Raw genomic sequence first — 22240 nt, forward strand, 5'->3', positions numbered from 1 at the left:
AAGCAGCATCAGTTTGCCCATGCCAAGTAGAGACATGCCAGTGGGCAGGTGCTGAATTTGGGCAGTCCCCTCTGCACCTGTTGGCCTCTATCAGGAAGCACCTCACTAGGAGTTACTCTTATAGCTCTGACTCCTGGGGTTGCAGGTGCCAGACCTAGGAATAGTGAGACAGCATCAAAGATGTAGAGTGAGGTGAAGGAGACTGAGCTGATGAGGGAGATTGGAGCAAGGACCTTAAATTTAAAAAACAGAGGTGCATAGGGATAGGAAGAATGTACGAGCTTCGGCTGGAGAATGGGCAGACAGGCTTGTGGTGATTAGACCCTATGAAGTCCCTGCAGTACCTAAATTCTAGATTCCTAAATTTTCTGACACAGATAAGCAGAAGATTATTCATTTGAATTCCACTCCCACTTAATATTGTGATCTTGCTAATATCAACAATCCTGGTCCTTTTAAGAAAGTAAATAATTCTTTAATAAAAGCTTTACCAATTTGCAAAGATAAAAATCCCACATGGCAAGGAGACACAAAGATAGGTTTATTGCACCAGACAACTATGGAAATAGGTCAGATACATGTTTTCTGGAAATTCTTGATGGCTGTCACAGTGTGACAGCTGCAGAAACAGTTGCAGCAGAGCTTCCACTTTTATTTCTTGATCAGCTTTCTCAAATAGGTTCCTCCTACAAAAATTAGAAGGACAAAGTGCAAATTGTAGATTTTTTTTTTCCACAGTAATTAAGGCAGATTACAAGGAAAAAGAGAAGATATTCTCTGACAAGCCAGGCAATGAGGAGACCAAGATGATGACCAGTCCTTACAAATGGATTCACAAAGTGTATGCCAAGTCCTTTAGGAAAATGCAGAGATTTTTACAACTGGGAAGAAATCAGGTTTCCAAAGCTCACTGGAGTGGCTGTTCAGTGGTTACCTCTTTGGTGGAAAGCCTTCCCAGCAAAGAGACAGATGGCACTGAAGTAGAAGAAAGAAAACACTGTGAAAATAACACACATAGTCAATTAGGCAGAAGGGCCAAAGGTGTTGCTGGACCACTGTACTTTGCTATTTATAGGTATGTACATAACACACCAGAATTTTTTTTCCCTTCATGCAACAAAAGAAAGTATTAGCTAACCTAGATGTTTGTTGGCAGTCAGTGTCTGGAGATAAAAAGCAGCAATTCCTTTAGCTTGACAATGTAAAGCAGATGTGATAAACTCCCTTGCAACTGATACTGCTATCAGACAATAGTATTCAGCTTATTAGATAAGTTGCCTAAGCATGATATTTGAATTAAGGCAGCAAAATCAATTTACTAATGTAAAAGTTAGGAAGCATTCCACAATACACAAGTGACTTCTGTAAGAAAATACAGAGTGGTTTCTTTTATATCAAGGGGTTTAGGTTGTCATCACTTTATGGCAGTCAATCACAAATCATCTGATTTTAGATCTGATAAATTCCTAATATCAATGAAACACGCTTAAGATATTCTTTTTATTAATTTGTTTCATTGGACTAAGTGCCACCACATTTTGCTACAGGCAAACTGAAAACATATTTTGAGGGAATCATCTGAATTACTAGTTTCTGAAATAGGCTTTTACTGTTGTTGTGGAAGATCTATTCAGACATGTTTTCTTATAAAGTAGGACATTGTTTTGCCTTTCTTTAGTATAGAAATCAGTTATTAATTACAATCAGAAACACTGATACATCCTTAATGCTTCTCCACCCACCCCTGCTGCAGCAAACACTAGACAAAGCTCTTGCAGACTAGCAACTCTGGTTACTGTATCTTTCCCACCTGGTGATTTTTATTACCAATTATATCCTGTTGTGGTCATAAGATAGCTGTAAGATTACAGGCAAGATGCTTGCTTTCCCACAAAGGAGTGCACACACAGAATTATGTAAAAAAGCAGGTGGGTGAATAGTTTCAAAAGGATTTGTGTCTACAGTTACATTCTGTAGTGTCTTCCAGTCTCTACTTTTCTATTAGTCTGCCTGGCATTAGTAAGGAGTGAGCAGATACTGCAACTGTTTCTGCATATGAAAGTTGACTGAAATTAATCAAGAAGGTCAAAGATCAATAAGAAAAGGGAGAACCATTTGAGAGGCTTCACTGTTTTTAGGAGGGAAAAAAAAAATTATATTCCACATCTGGAAAAACTAATTCCATATATAAAAAAAAATACTTCTGCTTAACAGTAATTGCATTCCTCTGGCAGTCTGAGAAACACTGTTGCTCCTTGAACATGCAACTAGTGTGGTATATCCTCCCTCCCACTATTCTCCCAATGCTTGTTACTATAGCTGCACTGTACTTCCAACAAGCTTTTTGCAACTATATGAACTTCACTGTTACAGGTATCAAAACTGGTAGTTTAGCCCTAGCTCTATTACTTTCAGGAGATGCAGTCACAGCCCTGTAGCAGAATACAGAATTAACTCACATTAAGACTACAAGGTTGTTTTCAGATGCATTTGTTTCCACCTTGTTGTGAAAGAAAACCACTTTATATTCCAAAGAGACTGATGAAGATAACAACTTGGGTTGGGTGAATTCTCTACCAAATTTCTTCTTGGTTTTGCTACCTGCTTCCATCCATCCCTACCTGAAAATTTAATTGCTGGCTGCAATTAAAGATACTATAAACTCAAGATCTGATAATGAATTAAGGTTTGAAGTTGATCAGAGATACTTTAAACCTTTTATGATTAAAATCCACATTTTTGAACCACATTAATTTAATACACTTAATTTTCCACCAAAGGTATCATACCACAGAAAAAGATTTGCACAACATCGACCTTCATTTCCCCCCCAAGAGTGTGTTCTTACATAAGTAGAGACATGTTCCTTCAGCTCCAGGTAAGCAACTGAAGAGGATGGTCAGATACACAGAGCGGGAGAGGGTGACATTGGCCAGCTCTGTCTTCATTTAGTCCCACACTGATAGGCCAGTTAGGTTTTGTTGATTCTTTTGCTGTCTCTGGTTTGCTGACAAGACTTGCATCCAAAAGCAACTAGATTTTACTCTTTGCAGTCAAATTGTTCCACATAGGTTATAATTAGGCTCTTTTTTAGGCTTACAGCTGGTGGTCTTATTCCAAGGGTTCAAAGGATATTTTACACATTTTTCTAGCTCTCCACAGAAATCAGAGGAAGGAGAGGGGAGCAAGCACAAGGAAACATTCATGGAGCACAACTTAAGGTATCTACATTGTATAATTAATCAAAGGTGTGTCCTTCAGTTCGATATTCTGAATCACTTTCAAGAGAAATCTGCCTTCACACAGACTACACTTAGCTGTCTCCTACGCTAGACTGCCAATACTGCTCAAGGAACACTACTCTTGTATAAGCAATGCCTACTTATACACACTTTTCAGAGGTCTGTGCCCCTAGTCTAGGTAGATATTAAAAGTACAACATAAATGAACACACTGCAGCCAGCTTCATGTCTAGAAAGGTACCACTTATCTCACTCAAGTTCTTTCTGTAAGGCATCACTTTTGCCCTTAAGCCAACACATGAGAGCAGACCAATAACCTCCTCTGACATAAAAAATGGTCTCCCAGGGCAGCCATAGAGGATCTCAAATAATACAGCACTTTGGGTTGGAGCTCTTTCCTTCATGCTCTTCATTCAAGTCTGACAAGACCTGCCCCCCCTGCAGTGATGGAATTTCTAACACTTTAAATTCTCAGATTTCAGGAGTGTTGAGGGAAAGTTAAAATACCTATGCCTGCTAAAGGAAAGAAGTCAGACCTCAACTTCCTATGATGACTGCTAGAACTCTTGCTCCCTTGGGTATTTTAACCAAGGAAGAGATGTAAGGCATCATGTTAGTAAACTAAATCCTACACCATATCCAAATTATTTTTCAGTACTAAAAATTATATGCTGCTAGAAACAGTCTGAACCTGGAGCTTCCTGATGAGTTCATTCAGCCATAATATTTTGAAAGCACACACTCTCATAGGAGTGAAAAGAAAATATTTGAAGAAAATACGCACTCTTGCTCAAAAACCAATCAAGGTGCAACTTTTCTATCAGACTGCACTTTAAGCTAAATAAAACATCACTTAAGACTCCTCATAAGAGTTTATCTGCAGTCAGGAGAATAAGATTCTGAAACAGTCTTCTAATAATGAAATAAAAAAAAAATCACAGAAAACTTTGCTGTAAAACAGAACCAAATTCACTGAGGGACATATTGTTGCCTGTGGCAGTAGATTACTCAACTATGATCTCAGTTTTTTTCCCGGTCCTTAACAAAAGACTGTTACTGTAATAGCAGTATCTTAAGAAAACCCAACAGTATGCTATATTAAAAGTATTTCAGTTTTAGATGATGTATATGCAATCTTATGTAAAAATGGAAGGAGTCACTGCCTCTCAAAAGAGCACAGCACTCATGAGAGAAAACACTTCAGAACGGTGGAAACACCAGCACTAATACACCAGATGGATTAGTAGAGGGATACCTGAGAACTACAAGGGTTCCTGGACATCACAGAGATGCAACAAAAAGAACATCTGTTATACCTGTAACTCATATTATATCTGTACCTATCAGTTTCTTATTTTGGCTTCTAAAGGGTTTTGGGAGGTTTTGTATTACAATGAAGTACTGGCACCACCTCTGACATCCACTCCTTATTTGAGAATGCGTGAATGGTGTTCAACGAAACAGGACTTCTCTGTGTGTCAGTATTCAATGTCCCTCACTGAAGACAACCTAAATGACTCAAATGCTATTAATAATCCGCAAGATGGAATACAGATATTGTATTCCAATGAAGATATTTTCCACAGTGACTCAAAAGGCAGTCTGAAACAAAATAAATGAAAATGTTCTAAGAGGAACTACACACAAAGATGGAGTTCCTAAGGAAACTGACAACAAAACCCCCCCCCAAACCAAACCAACCAACAAAAAAAACCCCAAAAAAGCAAAAAGAAAACCCCCCAAAAAAACTAACAAAAAACCCAAAAAAACCCACAAAAACCAACCAACCAAAAAACACAAAACACAAGCTAATTCAGAGCTGTCTCTTTTCAGTAGCAATTAAATAAATTCAAAGAACAGAGAGAAACCACTCCAATTCTAGCATACAAGGTAGTTCTGAAGAACTCAGTTTGAGGACAGAAAATTTCATGTATGAGTTTTCATCCACAGTGACAGACTTCAGAGCAAGAAGAAACTGTTGCCTTCTGTGCAACAGGTCCAACTCGCAGCCATAAACATCTGCAACAGAATGTAGTGGCAAGAGGGTCTAAAGTCACGAAACAGACCTCAAAAGATAGAAAAATGTGCCAGCTAATTGTGACTCAAGCCCACAGCTGGCAGAAAAAATGGACTTCAATGTATTTTGTGACAAACCGCAAGTGATGCTGGTCAAGACCTGCTGAAGTCTGTATAAGTAGTGGGTTCTAAACCACCACCAGTTTGAAAAAGACACAAAAATACACCCATCCAATTGCAAATCATCAGCTGCAGGAAGAGGCACAGACAGCTCTGAGACACTACAACAATGCAACAAGCTACGTTAGGGAAAAACTGGCAAAAACTGCATTAGCTTCAGGTTCAAGAGATAATATTACTGTTTTGATTGTATTTCTATATGGATGTGATAAGATACCCAATTACCTCAACATTTAAAAATAGCTGAAGTGCCAGAGTATATATAAGACAGGCTTATATTTAGCTGTGTCATGAATTTACTTGTAATCATCTTAAATGCTGACCCACTCAGTAAATCAGACATCTTGTCTGGAACTGTCATGGCTGGGCTTCGCAAACGAAGATTTGGGGAGGGCGCTACCCATGTTTGTTGCAAGCGCATTGAACTGTACAAATGCAATAAAACCATCTGAAACTCTCAATAAGAAACAGTAATCAAAATTTTTTTAAACCACTTTATTCAAACCTGAGCACCTCAATATAAAACTAAACACTGGTGAACTGTCATTTTCCTTGCTAAACCCAGATTACTGCAAATTTTAAATCTGCACAAGTAAGTTTCTATCAGTTCAACATTTAAATAGACTAATTCATCTCTTCTGACACACTTTGTAGATTTCATATAATGAAAATAACTAAAAGAATTAGTGCAATATACTGGACTGATCAAAATAAAATGTACTTTGGAAAACAAAGTTGCAAAGTTCATTACTGACAGACAGCAGTACTTATGTTACAGATACAGGAGCATCATTTATTACTGTTCTAGCCATAAAGGAAGAACTCAGAACCCCCTTTGATTAGAGAGGAAAAAAGTTAGCTTTAAGTAACTGTACATTCTGTATACCTTTAAGCAACTCTTAAATATTACAGAAAGTATTAAACAAATGTAGACTACAATGCAGAGTACCTATTTACAGTACATTAATATCCAAATTTAAAATCAAGTTGGATGTACATAATTGTTAGTGCACTATTTTTTTCCTTAGGGGAAAAACAAACTGTAATGGCCAGCAATGATCAGAAACAAGAAAAGTCACAGACACCGAGTTTGTTGTGGTTTTACTTGAAGAGCTCTTACAGTTTGTAGAGGAAAAAAAACAAACATATCCTAAGTCATAGAATTGAATTTACTGGTCTGTACCCTCTGAAAACATTAGAAATTAAGTTAAACTTGATTCATCACTAATTCATTAAGATAACTAACTGGGTTGATATAATTTACATACAGTGTACCAACTAAAACTCCACTGTCTGGCAAGCAAAGGATTCTTAAAATTGTTAATGCAAGTATTATTTGTAATTAAATTATTAAACTATGGAATGTATAACTAAATAGTGGATACCTGCAGAAACAACTGGTTGCATCAATACTTCAGAGAAGTTTAAGTAATTTTTAGACCCTGTTTCTAAAAAGGCTTTAAAGCACAATTGAGAATTATGAAAAGACCCAATTCTATTTATTATAACAGTGATCAGTATTGAGGCTACAGGAACTGGCCAATTAGGTCCACAGAGAGCAGTTCTTCTACACTCCTAATAATAACAACTGATTTTTAAAACCTTTCAACTGAAGGAAGTTTATGTCCCTTCCATCTCTCCTCTACTGCTGAAACATTATAGCCAGTGGTGGATACATGCATGTTAAAATTTTACATCAAAAGAAAACTCTGTATCATGAACTTGACTATTATCATAAGTCTCTTCGCTGTTGGGAAGCTGTACTGGACCAGGTTAAGCACTCCAATTCCATGGTTATTAACAGTTAGGAAGCAGAAGAATATTCAGAACAGTTTAAAGCAATTGATCTTTTAGTTACTACAACATTGACTCTTGGGTGGTTGTGTGGGTTCAGTAAGGTCTACTCCTCTTCCTCTGGCAGAGCTGGCTCCTGCGTTCTGTGGTTCATTCTTGGGCAATTTTTTTGCTGTAAGATGAACAGGATATAAGAGTTAAACTGAGATTTTACTAAGATTAAATCACCTGAGTACACAAAGTCAACACATTATTACTCTATAAGCATATCAGTATACTCACCATATAATTGGATTTGATTCACTGCATTGGTAATGAAAGAAGTTAAGACACTTAACTTCTCAATGATTAACTCCCTTATCTATGATTTCCAAGCATAAAATGCATTAGTAACTTGAGCAGTAAAATATATCTGCACAGGTGTGCTATGCCAGGAAATGACAGCTCTTGTGGGAATCCACCCACATGGAACAGGCTTTAAGATCAGGATGTTAGTGAGAAAAGATACAGAAACACTGAAAAGGCACCAAACACAGACAGAAACGGGTCAAACTAGTTCCCAGATATCCAGCCAGAGTAAGGATTTGCATACAACATATAAATGGCGCCAGCACCAGATCAAGCCTCTCTTATTTTTTTCAAGCTGTCTCTTCTCTCCAGCTCCTATGAATCAATTGACTGATAATTTCTTTGTTGCCTTTGTAGCTCCAAGGTACCCTCTCAGTCCTGACATGAAAAATAAGGGTGACAACTGTTACCTTTCTGAGCAGTAGCTTCTCCTAGATTTCTTCCATCAGAAAACTGCTTATTTTAACTATAAAAGTCCATAAAAGGATTTCCATGGGCCTGTCTTGCACATGAACTGGGACCCAGCAACCACTCCTGTTCTACAGTTTGGTTGCATGTGCTTTCACTCCAAAGTAATTAGTTTGGTTAGCCTTTTAAAGAACAGCTTTTTCTGAAAGGAACAAAATGCAGCCAGAAAAAAACAGCAGAGCAAACATCAACAATGTGCTGTGGTGCTAGATAATCTCAGGGTGCTAAGTAATCTAGACTCCCTTTCCCACAAAAGGGTGGACTAGAGGCATCTTCTGAGGTCCCTTCCGACTTGGGCTGTTCTACAATTCTGTGATAAAACCCAAGAATTCACATGGTACTAAGCTGCTGAGACAGCACAGAAGGACAAAGCACCAGTAGAAAAATGCCTTCAGAGCACTATCATTTTGAATTCTCTAACTGTATCTAGATCTCAATTAACATTTTTTTTAACTGAAAGTTTTGAACAAACTCTAAAGCAATCAATTTACAAGCAGCTGTAACTTGCATCCCACAGTTCTGTCAGTGTTCCCATTTCTCCATTTTCTCCCAGTTTTGAAGATTGTATTTACACATGGTCCTGAGAACTGCACCATGTTGTGCAGGCTATTCCAAATTCCATGCAATACTCATAGCCTCCAAGATTTCCTTCCAGAGTCCACTGTTGCATAGATCTTGTTCTGATGCACTGACAAAGCTGAATTTCACCCCACTGATGCAAAAGAATACTCACATGGCCAAACAACATCGCAGACAAAATACCCAGTTATTAGTTAGCCATTGTTTTCCTCAAATTCACTTTGTATACTTCATTAAAATATGGAGAGGTAAGAATTATTGTTGATATACCAATTCAAAAAAAAAACACCCAAACATATTTGGTGATTCAGTTTTTTTTTTTAAACAGGATGCAAACTGCATCATTAAACACGTTAATTCTGAAATTTCACCAGAATGGTGCAATTGAGCATTTCTGTATCATTAAATGCAGGCCTATCTTGAACAATTATGAGAATATACTTTCCTCTCATACAGTTATGTGTTTGTGTCCGTCCCCCCTCCCCAAGTATTTATAGTTAATATGAAGGAAGTACTTGTTATAAAGTGTTGCTATAGTGATAATTTAATTCGCATCTACTGGAAGTTTGAAGCACACCACAAATTATCTTCTGCTTTCCTGACTTGAAAAGCAGAGGGTAAGAGCTCTTTAGAAACATTTCATTTTAACAGCAATGATTTTTTTCCACAAAAAGCGGGTTGGAGAGGTCACCGTGGTGCAACATACAAAACAGTTTAATGAGATTATTTGATGCTATAAATGACTATTACTGAGCAGCAGAGCTCCTACTGTGATTAAGGTTATTATTTAACAGGTTAGTGACTGGTCTAAAATGTATTCTTTTTCCTCCCCTTTCAAAAGTTCATCAACAATTAAATACAATTTTGGTTATATCAATGGAATACACAAAATTTCTTAATAATTTATACTTACTATTAGATGTTGGCAACTTTACAGAAATCCTTAAGATTATGTTAGGTCTAAAAATTATTAGTAAATTTACTTTTCATATGCAGCATCCTTTACATATTACTTGGACAGTGAATTTAAGCACACATCGCCATCTTTGGCACAACTTTTGGATTTCAGACAGCTACCTAAACAAAATTAAACAAATAAAAGGTCCTAAAGAAACTTCAGTGCCAGAAATAATTCAGGTTACAAACGAAGACCTTGGGTTAGGAAGATTGCAATGGTCTGCATCTCATGAAAAAAATTCTTTTTAAGTTCTTAGTTTGTTCATAAACTCACCAATTGCCATGAATATTTCATTTACGTTCATAGATGTTTTGGCAGACGTCTCCATGAACAATAAGCTGTTGTCATCTGCATAAGCCTGTGCTTCCTGCAAGTTAAAATAAAAAAACATTACTTCATTAAAAAAAATTAAAAATCACATAATTACTACACATGGTACTTTTATTGCTACTAAGGAACAATTTCTATACCATTTTGAAAGAAAGACAGTTTGTTGAAACACTCATGTGACAATATGTTATTCATTAGCTACGGAGAAGTTCTAATTGTTTAGCTGCTTGATGGAATTATAAATGCAACCTCAGAAATTCTTACTAATCTTAAAAATATCCATATAGAAAAATATCAGGCAAAACTAAATAATAAATGAAAATATTTATGAAAGGGACAACCCCAATCCAAAACACTAGCCATGACAGCAAGAACAAATGAGCTCCAGAAAGTGCCATCAAATGTCAGCAAGTCTGTTATTACCCTGGAAAGAAGGCAGTTTGCAACTATCTCGAATCTTTCAAGCACTGGAGCAGATGGATCAGAACAATTTCATTATCCTGATAGAAATTCACAATTATAACAAATAAGCAGTATGAAGTATTTTGCCATGTTATCTCCCCTTTCAGTATGAATTTTCATCTGATACACTGCTCATAAGAACTTAACTATTTTTGCCACTTCCTACTACTCAATTCAGCTGAGAATCCCTGTCTTCTTATGATTATGTAACTGCCTTTGCATTCAATAAGAAATCTACAAAGAAGCCAAACTACAAGAGACCTATGATGGAAAGAATAACCTACAGCATTCTATAATTAAGTGACATTTGCTAAGATGTAACTATACCTGAAATAACACATTAACAAATACCTAGAAATCTAATATGTGATTTGCAATGAGAAGGGACTGTCAAGCCTGCCAGAAGCCCAAAAATCCACATTAGCAAAAACCCTAACATTCGAAAAATATTAAGATTCTAATTGTTCAAAAAATGTAAAGGTAGGTCTACTTTGGTAGTTAAATTTGATTACATGTTTGACTGCAAGACCTCATACTTCGTGATGTATGACGCTTTTGTTAAATACCACAACTTTTCACAAAACACAAAGATCTTCTGTCACATAGCTTTATGTTACAACTGACATGGAACTATAAAACTAGAACACCGAGTTGTTGAATTCTGGTAGAAAAACACCTGAACCACTGCTAACCTTCATAATTTGACTCTATAGTTGCAAAGGGATTCACTACTATACACAGCAATATCTCACACACTAACATCAAATATAGATTAAAAACCATAACAGAAGTAACAACTAATAAATACTATCTTAATTCAAATTCAGTCAATCATGAATGGACTAGAGCTACCAGCAGTAAATTTTTTATTCATTTTGGAAGCTATTTTCTGATGACCTGGCTAAACTTTCTAGAAGATAGAATACAGCAGCGAGAACATCAATATTATCACTAAACTGAAAAGAATACCATGAAAAGCACAATTAAAATTTGAATACTGCTTCAACAGTACAGCCTAAGGAAGCTGGGCAAATCAATCAGCTTTGTATCACATGATAATCAAAATTCTCTGGCTGACAAGTCAGACAGAACAGTTTGCACTGAGTTACTGCTATCTCATCCATTGAAACTCTAGTTACTGATAATTTCCAGTAGAAGACAGAGGTCACATGAAAGAACAGATAATTAATTAGCCTTAAAGATACTCAAATAAATTAGTTATTCGTCCAAGTCAAACTTAATTATTCAAAAAAGTCTATTGCTACATATCACTTGTACCGAAATAGGTTTTACAGTAGCATGTATAATTTAATTAGTCTCAGCTGATGTTTATATTTAACAGCATGACCTCCACAACAACTAGCCAGGCTATGCATGTAAGCTCCTTCTAGATTTATTTACTATCTATTCAAATAAAATGATATTTCTATGAAAAGAAGTTATGTACATACCTGGAAATCCACAGCTCTTTTGTTAGCTAGATCAGCTTTGTTTCCTGCTAAAGCTATTACAATGTTAGGACTTGCTTGTCGCTGAAGTTCTTTGACCCAATTTTTCGCTCTGGCAAAGGACTCCTGTTAATGATTGCAAAATGATGCAACTGAGTTTTATCATCCTTTTGTACTCACCTATTATCCCCATCTCTGTTATCTACACTTCAAGCACAAAAGGCCAAATGCAAGGCCGCTACCTTAGTCCAAAGGCACACTCCAACTCGCCAACTGAGCTTTTAAAACAAAACATCCCCACCTTAGTTCTCAACTGTGCTTAGTTGAGATAATGCTGAAAAAGCAAGTAAAGATAGGAAGATCTTTATGTAGACAGAGTAAGGAAAGAAGTAGTTAGAAGATAAAAATGGGAATTCCAATTTCTCTAGAATAATCAAGTGTATGAACAGCTATATTGAAAGGGTCTCAAAATTATTGACTAATTAGTGAGCGCTATTCATTATGGTACACGATTTCTGGGGTTTTTGAGAGTTTTGGGGTTTAAGTCTCATTTTATTAAAAACAAGTGAAGCTTATCTAAATTCAAATAAAAAGAAATCAAATAACCTTAGGTTTTGGTCTTAATGGCTTGTGCCACCTTTCCAATCCTTACTTGCAATCTGCAATAACACAATATTAAAATGTCTTTCACTATCAGAAATAAAACTGCCACCAGCAATGTGGTGAGAGTAACAGCTCCCACTTGGTGAACTGATTTAAAGGTGGGTTTGAAACATTTTTACACTAGAATTTACTTTCTTTCTCTTTTTTTATACAAAAGAAGAAAACCCCCTATAAATGGCCTTTTGACAAGAAAAGTTTACAGACACAAATTAACATTACATAGTCCAGCATGAAACGAGCAACCTGCTCTAGCAGAATATGTCCCTGCACATGGCAGGGATGTTGGACTAGATGACCTTTAAAAGTTCCTTTCAACTCAAACCATTCTATGATTCTATGAAATCACAAATTGATTCACACAAGGCAGCGAGAAAAACTAAGGAACGGTCAATATAAGACTAACTTCCAAACGCCCCTCGTGCCTCCCTAGTATGGTACTTACCTCATTTGTAATGTCGTACACCACTATAGCTGCTTGTGCTCCTCTGTAGTACATGGGTGCTAAACTGTGGTACCGCTCTTGCCCAGCTGTATCCCAAATTTCAAATTTTACCGTTGTATCATCCAGACATACAGTCTGGGTTAGAAAAGCAGCTACAAAAAAGACAGAGGTGCTGAAACCAGAAGTCTGTTTATATCTCTATAATCACACAAAATTATGCTCACAGAGATGCAAATATGATCTCCTTAAACAATTCCAGCCTACTATTGTAATATAGCAGGTTTAATGCAAGCATTAGCTGACGGACCATAACTGATCAACACAGAACAGTCATTTAAACAACCAGACTTTCCTCAAGTTAAAGACACAAGAAAGGAAGAATTGGAAAGGATTCCTTTTTTTTGCAATAGTGAATCTGAGTAACCATAAGCTTTCTTTTAAACCTTCTAGATATGTTTCGTCCTGCTTCAACACACTGTATGACAGAGCAGCAGTAACAGTATCCCATCAGGCTATAATCCCACAGTTCAGATATTTTCAGTTCTACACATTTACATCACTTGAATAGTATCTTAAAAGCTTTGATTTTCAGCTCCTGACAACTTCACCTTAGCTAATGGGCATGGAAAAAAGAAGAAGCACTTCTCAAAAGTTCTTGTTCTTAAAGCAGCATGACTTTGCAAGTGATCTCATGAGTTAATTTCAGCATAATTTCGACAGCCTGCAGTTTCAGGGCAGTTTGCATCCATTGCCACTACAGCCAAATGCATTACCATAAATAATGTTCTTTCGGTTACAGAAAATAGTAAGTAACTTATTCTAAGTCTTCAAACAGTTACTCCTAGCAAAGTTTTTCCATTAAGATTAAGGTACATATTACAATTACAGAGGCCAAGTACCCACACAATATAGAAACTAGTATTACAAAACTAAGGAAAGCCCACTACTTGGCTGAAGTGGGGATTCTCGTCACTGGGCATACTGACAGATTGTGGCCAATCTAAATCAAAGGTCTGAAGAGACACTGACCTGCCTACATACCTGGGATGTTATCCTGTCCTACATACTCCAAGGCATCATAGCCGATGAATCATTCCAAAACTGCTGCAACCTTCAACTTATTACAGAAGCCAAAAGCAAGCCAATCTTGCTTCGTAAAGGACATTGTAACTAGCATACCAGAAGTGTCCCTATTTCAGCTGTGAGCGAGCAGCTGCAACTTAGTTGCTGGCTGGGGTTAAACCATGACAAGAATCTGACTCCTTAAGTGGTCAGGTGCTCCTGCTTCAAGGGTATTAGCATCCATCACAAATGAGCAGACAGGCTGGAGAAGGTAAAGGCTTTGATGATCCAATGTTAAATCCTCGTAAAACTCTCTAAATGTTAAATATCCAAGCATCAGTAAAACAGGCTCCACTTGGCATCTCCTTAAGCAGCCCAGAACCAAAACAGAGTGAAAAAACCTCCATATATCCTGCACTAAACTAAGTGCTTCCTCCTCAGAAGTAGCTCAGTATATCTGTCCAAGGCAGAGACAAGATGTCAAGCAAGTGATTTTGAAGTTCTTATGGACGTTATTCTCTTAACAGAAAAAACATACTTAAACTCCATAAATGAAGGTATTTACTTGGGAAGAGAATTAAAACAAGGTGTTTATTCTATGATATTCTCATTTTTGTCAAAAGAAACACTTTAACCTCCTTAAAACACCTGCTAATTTTTGCAAAACAGGTATCTTTCTTCTATCTTGCAAGGCCATAGTAAATTGACAGTTAATCAACTGTGTTAATTATCTGAAAGCCTATCATCCTTAACAGCCATACTTTTGTCTTAAGCAACTAACAGGCATTGCTACACTAGTCTGAAGTGGCAAAAACACACCACCACCATCCAACATGTCTGCCTTTAACTTCACTCCCTTTCAGATGTTTTTATTCAGATTCACAATGCACATAAGCCTCTCTTTGTTAAAAGGCCCTTCTGTGTACAAAGAAAATTATGCCTTAGGCAACTACAAGCTACACAGACAGCTTTCTCTGTAGAAAACTTTTTCTAAATCCCAACATTGCTGCATTTAATATCTCTCAGCTGTATTATATGGCACTTTGGTTTTTTCTATCTTATACAGAAGAAGCCCAAGTTAATACAGATCACACTAAACACTACATATCTGAACTTGAACTTAGGGTCTTGTTTAACTTCTGTATAGATTTTAAACAGTGTAACACATTTCGGGTTATCCCAAACACAAACACTAAAACAAGAAAAAAACTAAAAGGAGGTTAAATGAATTGGAACAATGAATTTCACTAAAATTTAACTTTTTTTAAAAACAAAAAATCTCATTGATATTGGAAAGTTAATTCACTATAGATCTTTGAGAATGCTCTCCATGTTACTGCACAGTTGTATTAGACAATACAGAAACCTTTCACACTAACACCTACTCTAAAGCCACAATAAAATGCGCAAAGCCAAGTGTGCATTAGTAAGATTGCTAAAGGAGAAAATATGTGGTTCTCCATGTATGCTGACATACAAAAAATAAATACATGTAACAGCTAGAAATAGGGCAAAAGAAGAATGCAATGAAACTCAGCTCGTATTTATTTTTGTAAGCTTTGTAAGCTTTTTACTTTTCAACAACTGTTGGTGTGCGAAGACACATACAGACCACTGAAAGGGTCTGTATATTACAAATGTACAAATATTACAATGTAACAGACTGACTCATGCAAGCAACAACTACTGGAGAGTATTTATCAATCCATAAAATCCAAATTTTTTTAAGTCTGTATGCTGTTTGGTAGTTTTAGGAGAAGTTTAAATTTATCCAAGGAGGAATACAGCTCAAAGCACAAACAACTTCAAAATACAATATAACATAAGAAATCTGTCAAGGGGAAGAGTGGCAAAAAATCTGTTCAGTTTAACAGATTTTTTTAATTCTAGTAACCAGCACCTGTTTTGTTTGAAGTCACAAAATGTAAAAACAGCACATGAAATTCTGCGATTACTAACAAAGAAAGGTATATCCAGAAATGTAGCAAGTTCACCCAAATCAAATGCAAAGCCAGGATGCACAAATGACAAAACACAAGCTTGTGTTTGCAGCACTTTTTTTTTTTTTCATAGGAACTAAGTTCTTAACTCTTAAGCAGTCATTTCATGCATTAAGCATACACCACAGTTAAAACAGCTACATATCCACTCACAAACAAAATGTAACATGGAGCCCGGGTTTCAAAACTACACAGTTCAAGAACACATTTACTTCCTCCACTTGACATGCACATTTGCTACAGCCTAGTGCCAACTATGTTTAGCTTAGAAAGTTATAATTCTCAATTACAGACACAGGGCTCAGATATAATCCTTGCTGTCAATTACCCAATGTAGAAGTGCCATTACATTAAAGGTTGACAAGGGCAAGGACAGTACACAAGCTCAGTTCAAAACAAACCAACAGGATAATTTTCTCACCTCCAATTGTACTTTCTTGAAACTCATGAAACTGTCCTTTTACAAATCGAAGCACCAAACTTGATTTGCCAACTGCAGACTCTCCTAAAAGTACTAGTTTGAACTGGCAAATTTTATTTCCAGCATTTGGCCCATTGGGTCTTGTTGCTCCTCGATTAGCCATGTCCAAATTAGAAAGAAGTCCTTTATTTCAACAGCTTTTGAAAGTAAGTTCCAGGATTCAGACCTCAGTGGTTCTTCTGCCAGTAACAACCTATTTGTGAAAAGACAGTGGGTGGTATTAGATTTACAAACCAAGTAAGAAAGATCTCATTCACTAATGAAACATGTACTACACATAACTTGATCTAATATTTACCAAAGTGAAAAGTCCAGAGTATAGCTACCATCGCTGCTAAGTTATCAACTATAGCCAGAATTTATGACAAATGAACCAGTTATTTTCTTCAATACCTAGTCTTCCCATTAAAGCTTTAAATTAGGACATTGAAATTCAATTATGCTGCTTCTTGCAAGATTTCGGTCTCTTATTTCTTAAGATATCAAGATTGAAGTATAATACAACATATTCAGACTTTCAAATTATTGTTAAAATATCAAATGGCAAGAAGTAACAATTTTTCCATAATTATGCCATTGCTAACCAATATTCCAAAGCCGGCACCAATAAACAATGCTAAAAAACTGAGCAAATTGGGCAAACTAGAACAACACAGTAAGTTCTTTCCAAGTGTGAGTCGTCAACTCACTTTTATCAAATGCAATTTCCTTAAATAAAAGCACAGAAGATCTTCACATACTCTAGAGTATATATCTTCACTGATATATACTCTAATTAACAACTGTACTGAGAAGCAACGGTAAAGCCTTCCCTATGAAGAAAACCAGATTTTTCTTGACCAGTAAGAATTCCAGATCACTTTGTACAAGTCACCAGAGAATTATGATGTTAGATTTCTATTTCCAGTACTAACACGTCCTAATAGATCAATATTCACAACAAAGATCTTTGTTAAGAACAACTATAAACAGTGTATTCCTTACTCTGTCTCCTTTTCAACTCCTTAAAAGGACCTCACCCCCTGTATTTATTCATATGGACAGAGAAGCCTTTAGAGTCTGCTGGTATCACTTCTATGCCTAATATTTATGCTTTTACACACTTAACAGCAGACACAAAACAAAAGTCACACCAAAACTAGCCTATAACTTCGTCCTACTCCAGTTGATTATCTACTTGAATTGTGCACACTTTGTGGGGATACAGCTTCTCTAGTATCCAGGATGCAAGCAAGTTAGAGTACATTCTCCTAACGCAGGAAATGGCTTCAGTACTTAGTTGAAAAAGGTAAGCAAACATAACACTTTCAAATGACTTCTTATTCTTTATTCCTAGTGGTAAAGCAACTGCATTTTAAACCAAGCAGTAGTCTTTAGCCATCTTCCTATTTCAAACCCCTTAGCACACAGAACAGGCACTTGAGCATTCTAGTTTACCATACGCTGAGCTCAGACACTAAGCCTTCGTTCTCCTTCCTAACTCTCCTTTTGTAAACTCAACCCAAGTGCTGAAGAACCTTATTTCCTGTAAAGTGCTTCAGCACTCTAGCAGAACTCCATCCTCCAATGAGATACTTCCTCACAAAACTAATTTTCATGGAATAAATCAAAACAGAAATCTAAGCATTACTTACTGAATTACATTCCAGTTGAAAAACAGGTATTCTATTTCTCAGTGTAAACACAACTTGAACACAGGTATTAAAAAACCATTTTCAACATCCTAAAGACACTCCTATTTGCTGATGTTGCTTCTTTTCCCGTATCTCTCAAAATAATTTAGCTTGTTCCAGGTAGGATATTACAGTTCTGTATTCTGTCCTGAGTTTGTGTCCTATTTGACTATTACATCACCCTTAAATCAAAAGATATATATTTTTTAAATTTTAGTTGTACAACATAGTCTAGTAAGTATCATGTTTTAGATGTATGTTCTTACAAACATGTGAAAGTGTACCATAGCAAAAGAATGTTTCTATGAAGCAAAAAAGCCTTTGCATATCTCACCACCATTAAGTATGGTATTAATTCCATACTCAGATTCTTACTCATTAAATTAATTTTGGTGAAATATTTCAGAATACAGGAATGGATCCAATTATTTCAAAAATACCAGGCCTTTTATCCTTACACCATAAAACAACAATTCATGCACTGCTGGTGTGTTGGTTCTCCAGCAAAACTCTGCCACCTCCATATTGCTTAAATATGGATTAGAAGTTGTGGAGCAATTTGGATAAAATAATTGATCAGTGACAACAGTTAATCTCTCTCTAATTATACTACATTAGAGAAAGTAAGGCATAGCCACAATATAGGTAGTTCAGAATACTGTTAGCCATTTGTTTATCTTTTCCTTTGGAAAATGAATGAAGACAAGTTATTTCTGGTTTAAAATGAAAAAAAATCTGTTTGCTGTAGCATTCCAGTGTGTTTGGACAACTATGAAATAATTTAAAACCCTTTAATTTTAATACATCCCATGTTTTTCTAGACTCTGCAGCATTCATAAAGACATAAGGATGACATCCAAGGACTGTGCAACTTCGTACTCTTGGGAGCAAGTGACTTCTGGATGACACACAGTGAGGAAATCAACCCACCACGCTGGTTACTTGCTGTGACCGCTTTTTTGCTTGCTGTTCCCCACACTGAGAGCAAAACGAGGTATGACAGAAGAACGGGCAAGACTGATTTAACTCACATAATATTTACCTGTTTCAACTGGCCATTTAGAGCTTCTAGTTGTTCATATTTATATCACTTACGAAACAGTAGTTACTACCCCTTGCAAAACTCCTTCAAAACACAAAGCTGAAACAAGTTGTCAAGACAAATATCTACTTCAATTTTTATAGATGCCTAAGCTACAGAAGCTACAGCTACCAGAGAACTTCAAAGTTTACACCCTTACAGCATCCCTCCCCCAAAAATCATTCTAGACATTCAGATACCATGTACAAAAATAACCAGCTGCAAGTCTGGTAGCAAAATCTAAGAAACACACTGCAAACTTCATTCCTTTGATAGTCACATCAATATTTCTAATAAATTAATAATAAAACCTACTACAGTCATGCTACTTGCTTTTTAACAACTAAGGATAAAATAAACGCCAGACTGAAAACCTGATGGAGCACATCCAGATGATTTTGATATATTAAAAAAGTCTCTAATACCTTCTATAAGTGTATATTGAAACCATCATCTTTTGAAGTTTCAGGTGATGTTGAAACTCTTTACTTAGAGATCACAACATGGCAGCATACATACACAAAAAGCAAGGGAAGTATTTCCTTATTCTGAAGGGAAGCAGTACTATAGTTTGACACTGCCATCATAGAATGTTTTTTGCCTGTTCTTTTCACATCTGTGAGCTCAGCATAGTGCCTCACAAGGATTTAGAAGTAGATTTCAATGCTACCAACCCCATGCAAACCCCAAGCCTCAAGTCATATTCATTCTCCTGTTCCTTAATTTATCAGTAAAATACAAAGTTTGAGAACCAGAGGTGAATACTACAGTCAGTACCCTACAGATACATTGAAAATTGAAGTATTTTTTGACAGATCACTTTCAAGACAATTCTAAACACTTACTCAAGGGCTTGTCTGCCATACCTATTTTTTACCCTTAATTCTGATGAAAACTTCCTGGCAAAGACCCACTATCATGCCTTCCGTCCCTGCCTGCACAAAATTTTGCATGTTATGCACACTTTGTAATCAATACATTTGAAAGGTGATGAAAGAAAACCTTGGTAAGAGATTTTCATTTACCTACACAAAACGAAGTTCATAACTGTTTGACTGGAACCAAAATTAATATATATGGGAGTTATGCAACGACAATTATCAAAATCTGCTGAAGAAAATACTATAAAAATTTCTGAGATGGATGGCTTCACATGAATAGAAATGAGGGAGATTTTCTTACTTTTACAGCGTTTAACATAAGAACTCCATCATATATTAAAAGGCTCATTTTGCAGTCTTGGGCACTACAAATACATAGGTCCCTCTGGTAAACAGGAACTTTCACTCCTCCCGAATATCCCCAAGACACAGCAGCTCCATGCTGAAATGCCAGAACGTAAAGCTTGGACTATATTATTAGCAAAGTACTCCTGCTAATCCTACCAACTGATTTACCAGATGTTGGGTATTCTCATCGCTCTAGAAGAGAAATTTGTATGCTGCAAGCGAGTCTGAGTTTTATTTGTGAAAGAGTCCTACAAACAAAGATCACATACAAATCTTATTATATTTGAATCTGTGTGCAAAATACCAACAGCCCTAGCCAATACCCACAAATTCACAATTTGATGGCATAATTCAGTCACGTAAGCTTTCAGATCAGTGCCTATTTTCAACTACAACACAACTAGTACAAAAGTATCAAAGTGACACTGCTGACAAAACCCAGTCTACTGAAGAGATTAAGAGACCAAGCACTGTTCCTACAACTAATGATTAATTGCATTATCAAATACAAAGGCTACAACAGAAAAATTCACATTAAATTTAAAACTGGAACATTTCACCACATTTATATTTCATAGCAAACTACAGTGTTTCTTACCATGAACACACTTGCTGTTGTATCAATTTCTAATAAACTTTTTCACACTTCTTTAACAGAGATCATACAATGCTGAGGTTGCAACCATTATCTGTCTACTTTAATTTCTTTATACTTGACTACCTTGAATATTTTTAAAAAGCAGTAACTAAAAAGCCTGATTATTAGTCACTCCTACTGACCAAGTCTTCTGCTTTTCCTTTCCAGGTCCAGCAGAACTAGGGTGGCACCTTACTGCAGGGTTCAAGACAGTAATATGGACAACTAGCAAAACAAGTGTCACACACAAGCCAGTTTATATTGAAACATAATGAGACAGTAAGTTAAACGAGTGAATCAACACAATCGCTGCAAAAAGTCATAGCCTTCCCATTAAAGGTAATAGGAAGCTCATAAGCTCATCTGAATGATGAATGGTACCACCTGCTTTCAGGTAAACTGGTTTATCATACAGGAAATGTAAGCAACAATGATGACTACATACCATTGTCTCTAGCCACCTCACTTCAGCCAACATCTACCTTTTCCTGATATTTCTTACGGAAGAACAATACATACATGCAATCTAGCCTGACTGTAACTCTGACAAGTCACTATGAAACCAGAAAAGAAGACGTAAATGCCATGCTTTTTACTTGGTCTGAACATTACATGGAAGAAGCTGACTAATTTCAGCTGCTTAATTAGCTGTTCAGCCTCTCTTTTTCATCCCCAAGCTCTGAAAGAGGCATAAGGTAGAAAAAACAAGTCACCAAAAATGCTGAGAGAACAGCCTTTTATGGCCCTGTTGTTTGGAACATTTTGATAGCTCTTAAGCCATTTAGCTCTCCTCTAAAAGATAAAAAGGCATGGGTTTGTTTCTCCACCATACTCTGGCTTTACATCTAGTTCCAATTGAGCGTGCCGTAGAACATACTAGTATACCAGGCCTGTCGTGATTCCCCCGATACCGATGCGTTGTCGGGAGTATTTCTACTTCCCACCTAATTCACCGTCCCTCCTCCAGCCGCAAGCGAAAGGGAAAGCGCGGGGCATATCACCCAACCTCCCCTATCGTATCTCACAAGCTACTCGAGGGCAACAACCCTCACCGCCAGCCCCGGACAGCGATACCTCCCCGCAGGAGCGCTCGCAGGCCAGGCAGGATACCCGCTCCCGAGGGCCCAGCCTCTATAGCCCCCGCCGC

General features: G+C 36.7%; 2 protein-coding genes and 1 long non-coding RNA gene across 5 annotated transcripts in view; 2 read left to right on the top strand and 1 right to left on the bottom strand.

Moving 5' to 3' along the window:
- The window catches only part of LOC135423267 (uncharacterized), a 28706-nt gene extending 7256 nt beyond the window's left edge, over nucleotides 1-21450 (top strand). For 2 of the 3 annotated variants that reach the window (XR_010434760.1, XR_010434757.1), the window contains 2 exons: nucleotides 18968-19140; nucleotides 21262-21450. This is a non-coding gene — a long non-coding RNA (uncharacterized LOC135423267). Of the gene's footprint in view, nucleotides 1-13730; nucleotides 14332-14384; nucleotides 19141-21261 lie in introns of those variants that run through there. The other variant, XR_010434758.1, reaches the window with a different exon arrangement.
- On the top strand, nucleotides 422-6876 carry PP2D1 (protein phosphatase 2C like domain containing 1; the record flags this gene model as incomplete). Its single annotated transcript, XM_064634924.1, is given in 10 exon segments — nucleotides 422-527; nucleotides 530-723; nucleotides 726-1057; nucleotides 1157-1159; nucleotides 4348-4436; nucleotides 4439-4582; nucleotides 4585-4896; nucleotides 5441-5456; nucleotides 5458-5538; nucleotides 5540-6876. Coding segments are annotated over 10 exon segments (1413 nt in total), but the record flags the coding sequence as incomplete, so codon positions are not given.
- RAB5A (RAB5A, member RAS oncogene family) lies at nucleotides 6514-16576 on the bottom strand. The gene is made up of 5 exons (XM_064673326.1): nucleotides 16414-16576; nucleotides 12931-13082; nucleotides 11829-11951; nucleotides 9859-9952; nucleotides 6514-7404 (listed from the first exon to the last, which is right to left on the bottom strand). The coding sequence occupies exons 1-5, from the start codon at nucleotides 16574-16576 to the stop codon at nucleotides 7289-7291; spliced, it is 648 nt and encodes a 215-aa protein (XP_064529396.1). The 3' UTR covers nucleotides 6514-7288.
- Nucleotides 21451-22240: the final 790 nt, after the last annotated feature.

This window comes from Pseudopipra pipra, chromosome 1, assembly GCF_036250125.1.
Source record: "Pseudopipra pipra isolate bDixPip1 chromosome 1, bDixPip1.hap1, whole genome shotgun sequence".
Taxonomy (NCBI): domain Eukaryota; kingdom Metazoa; phylum Chordata; class Aves; order Passeriformes; family Pipridae; genus Pseudopipra; species Pseudopipra pipra.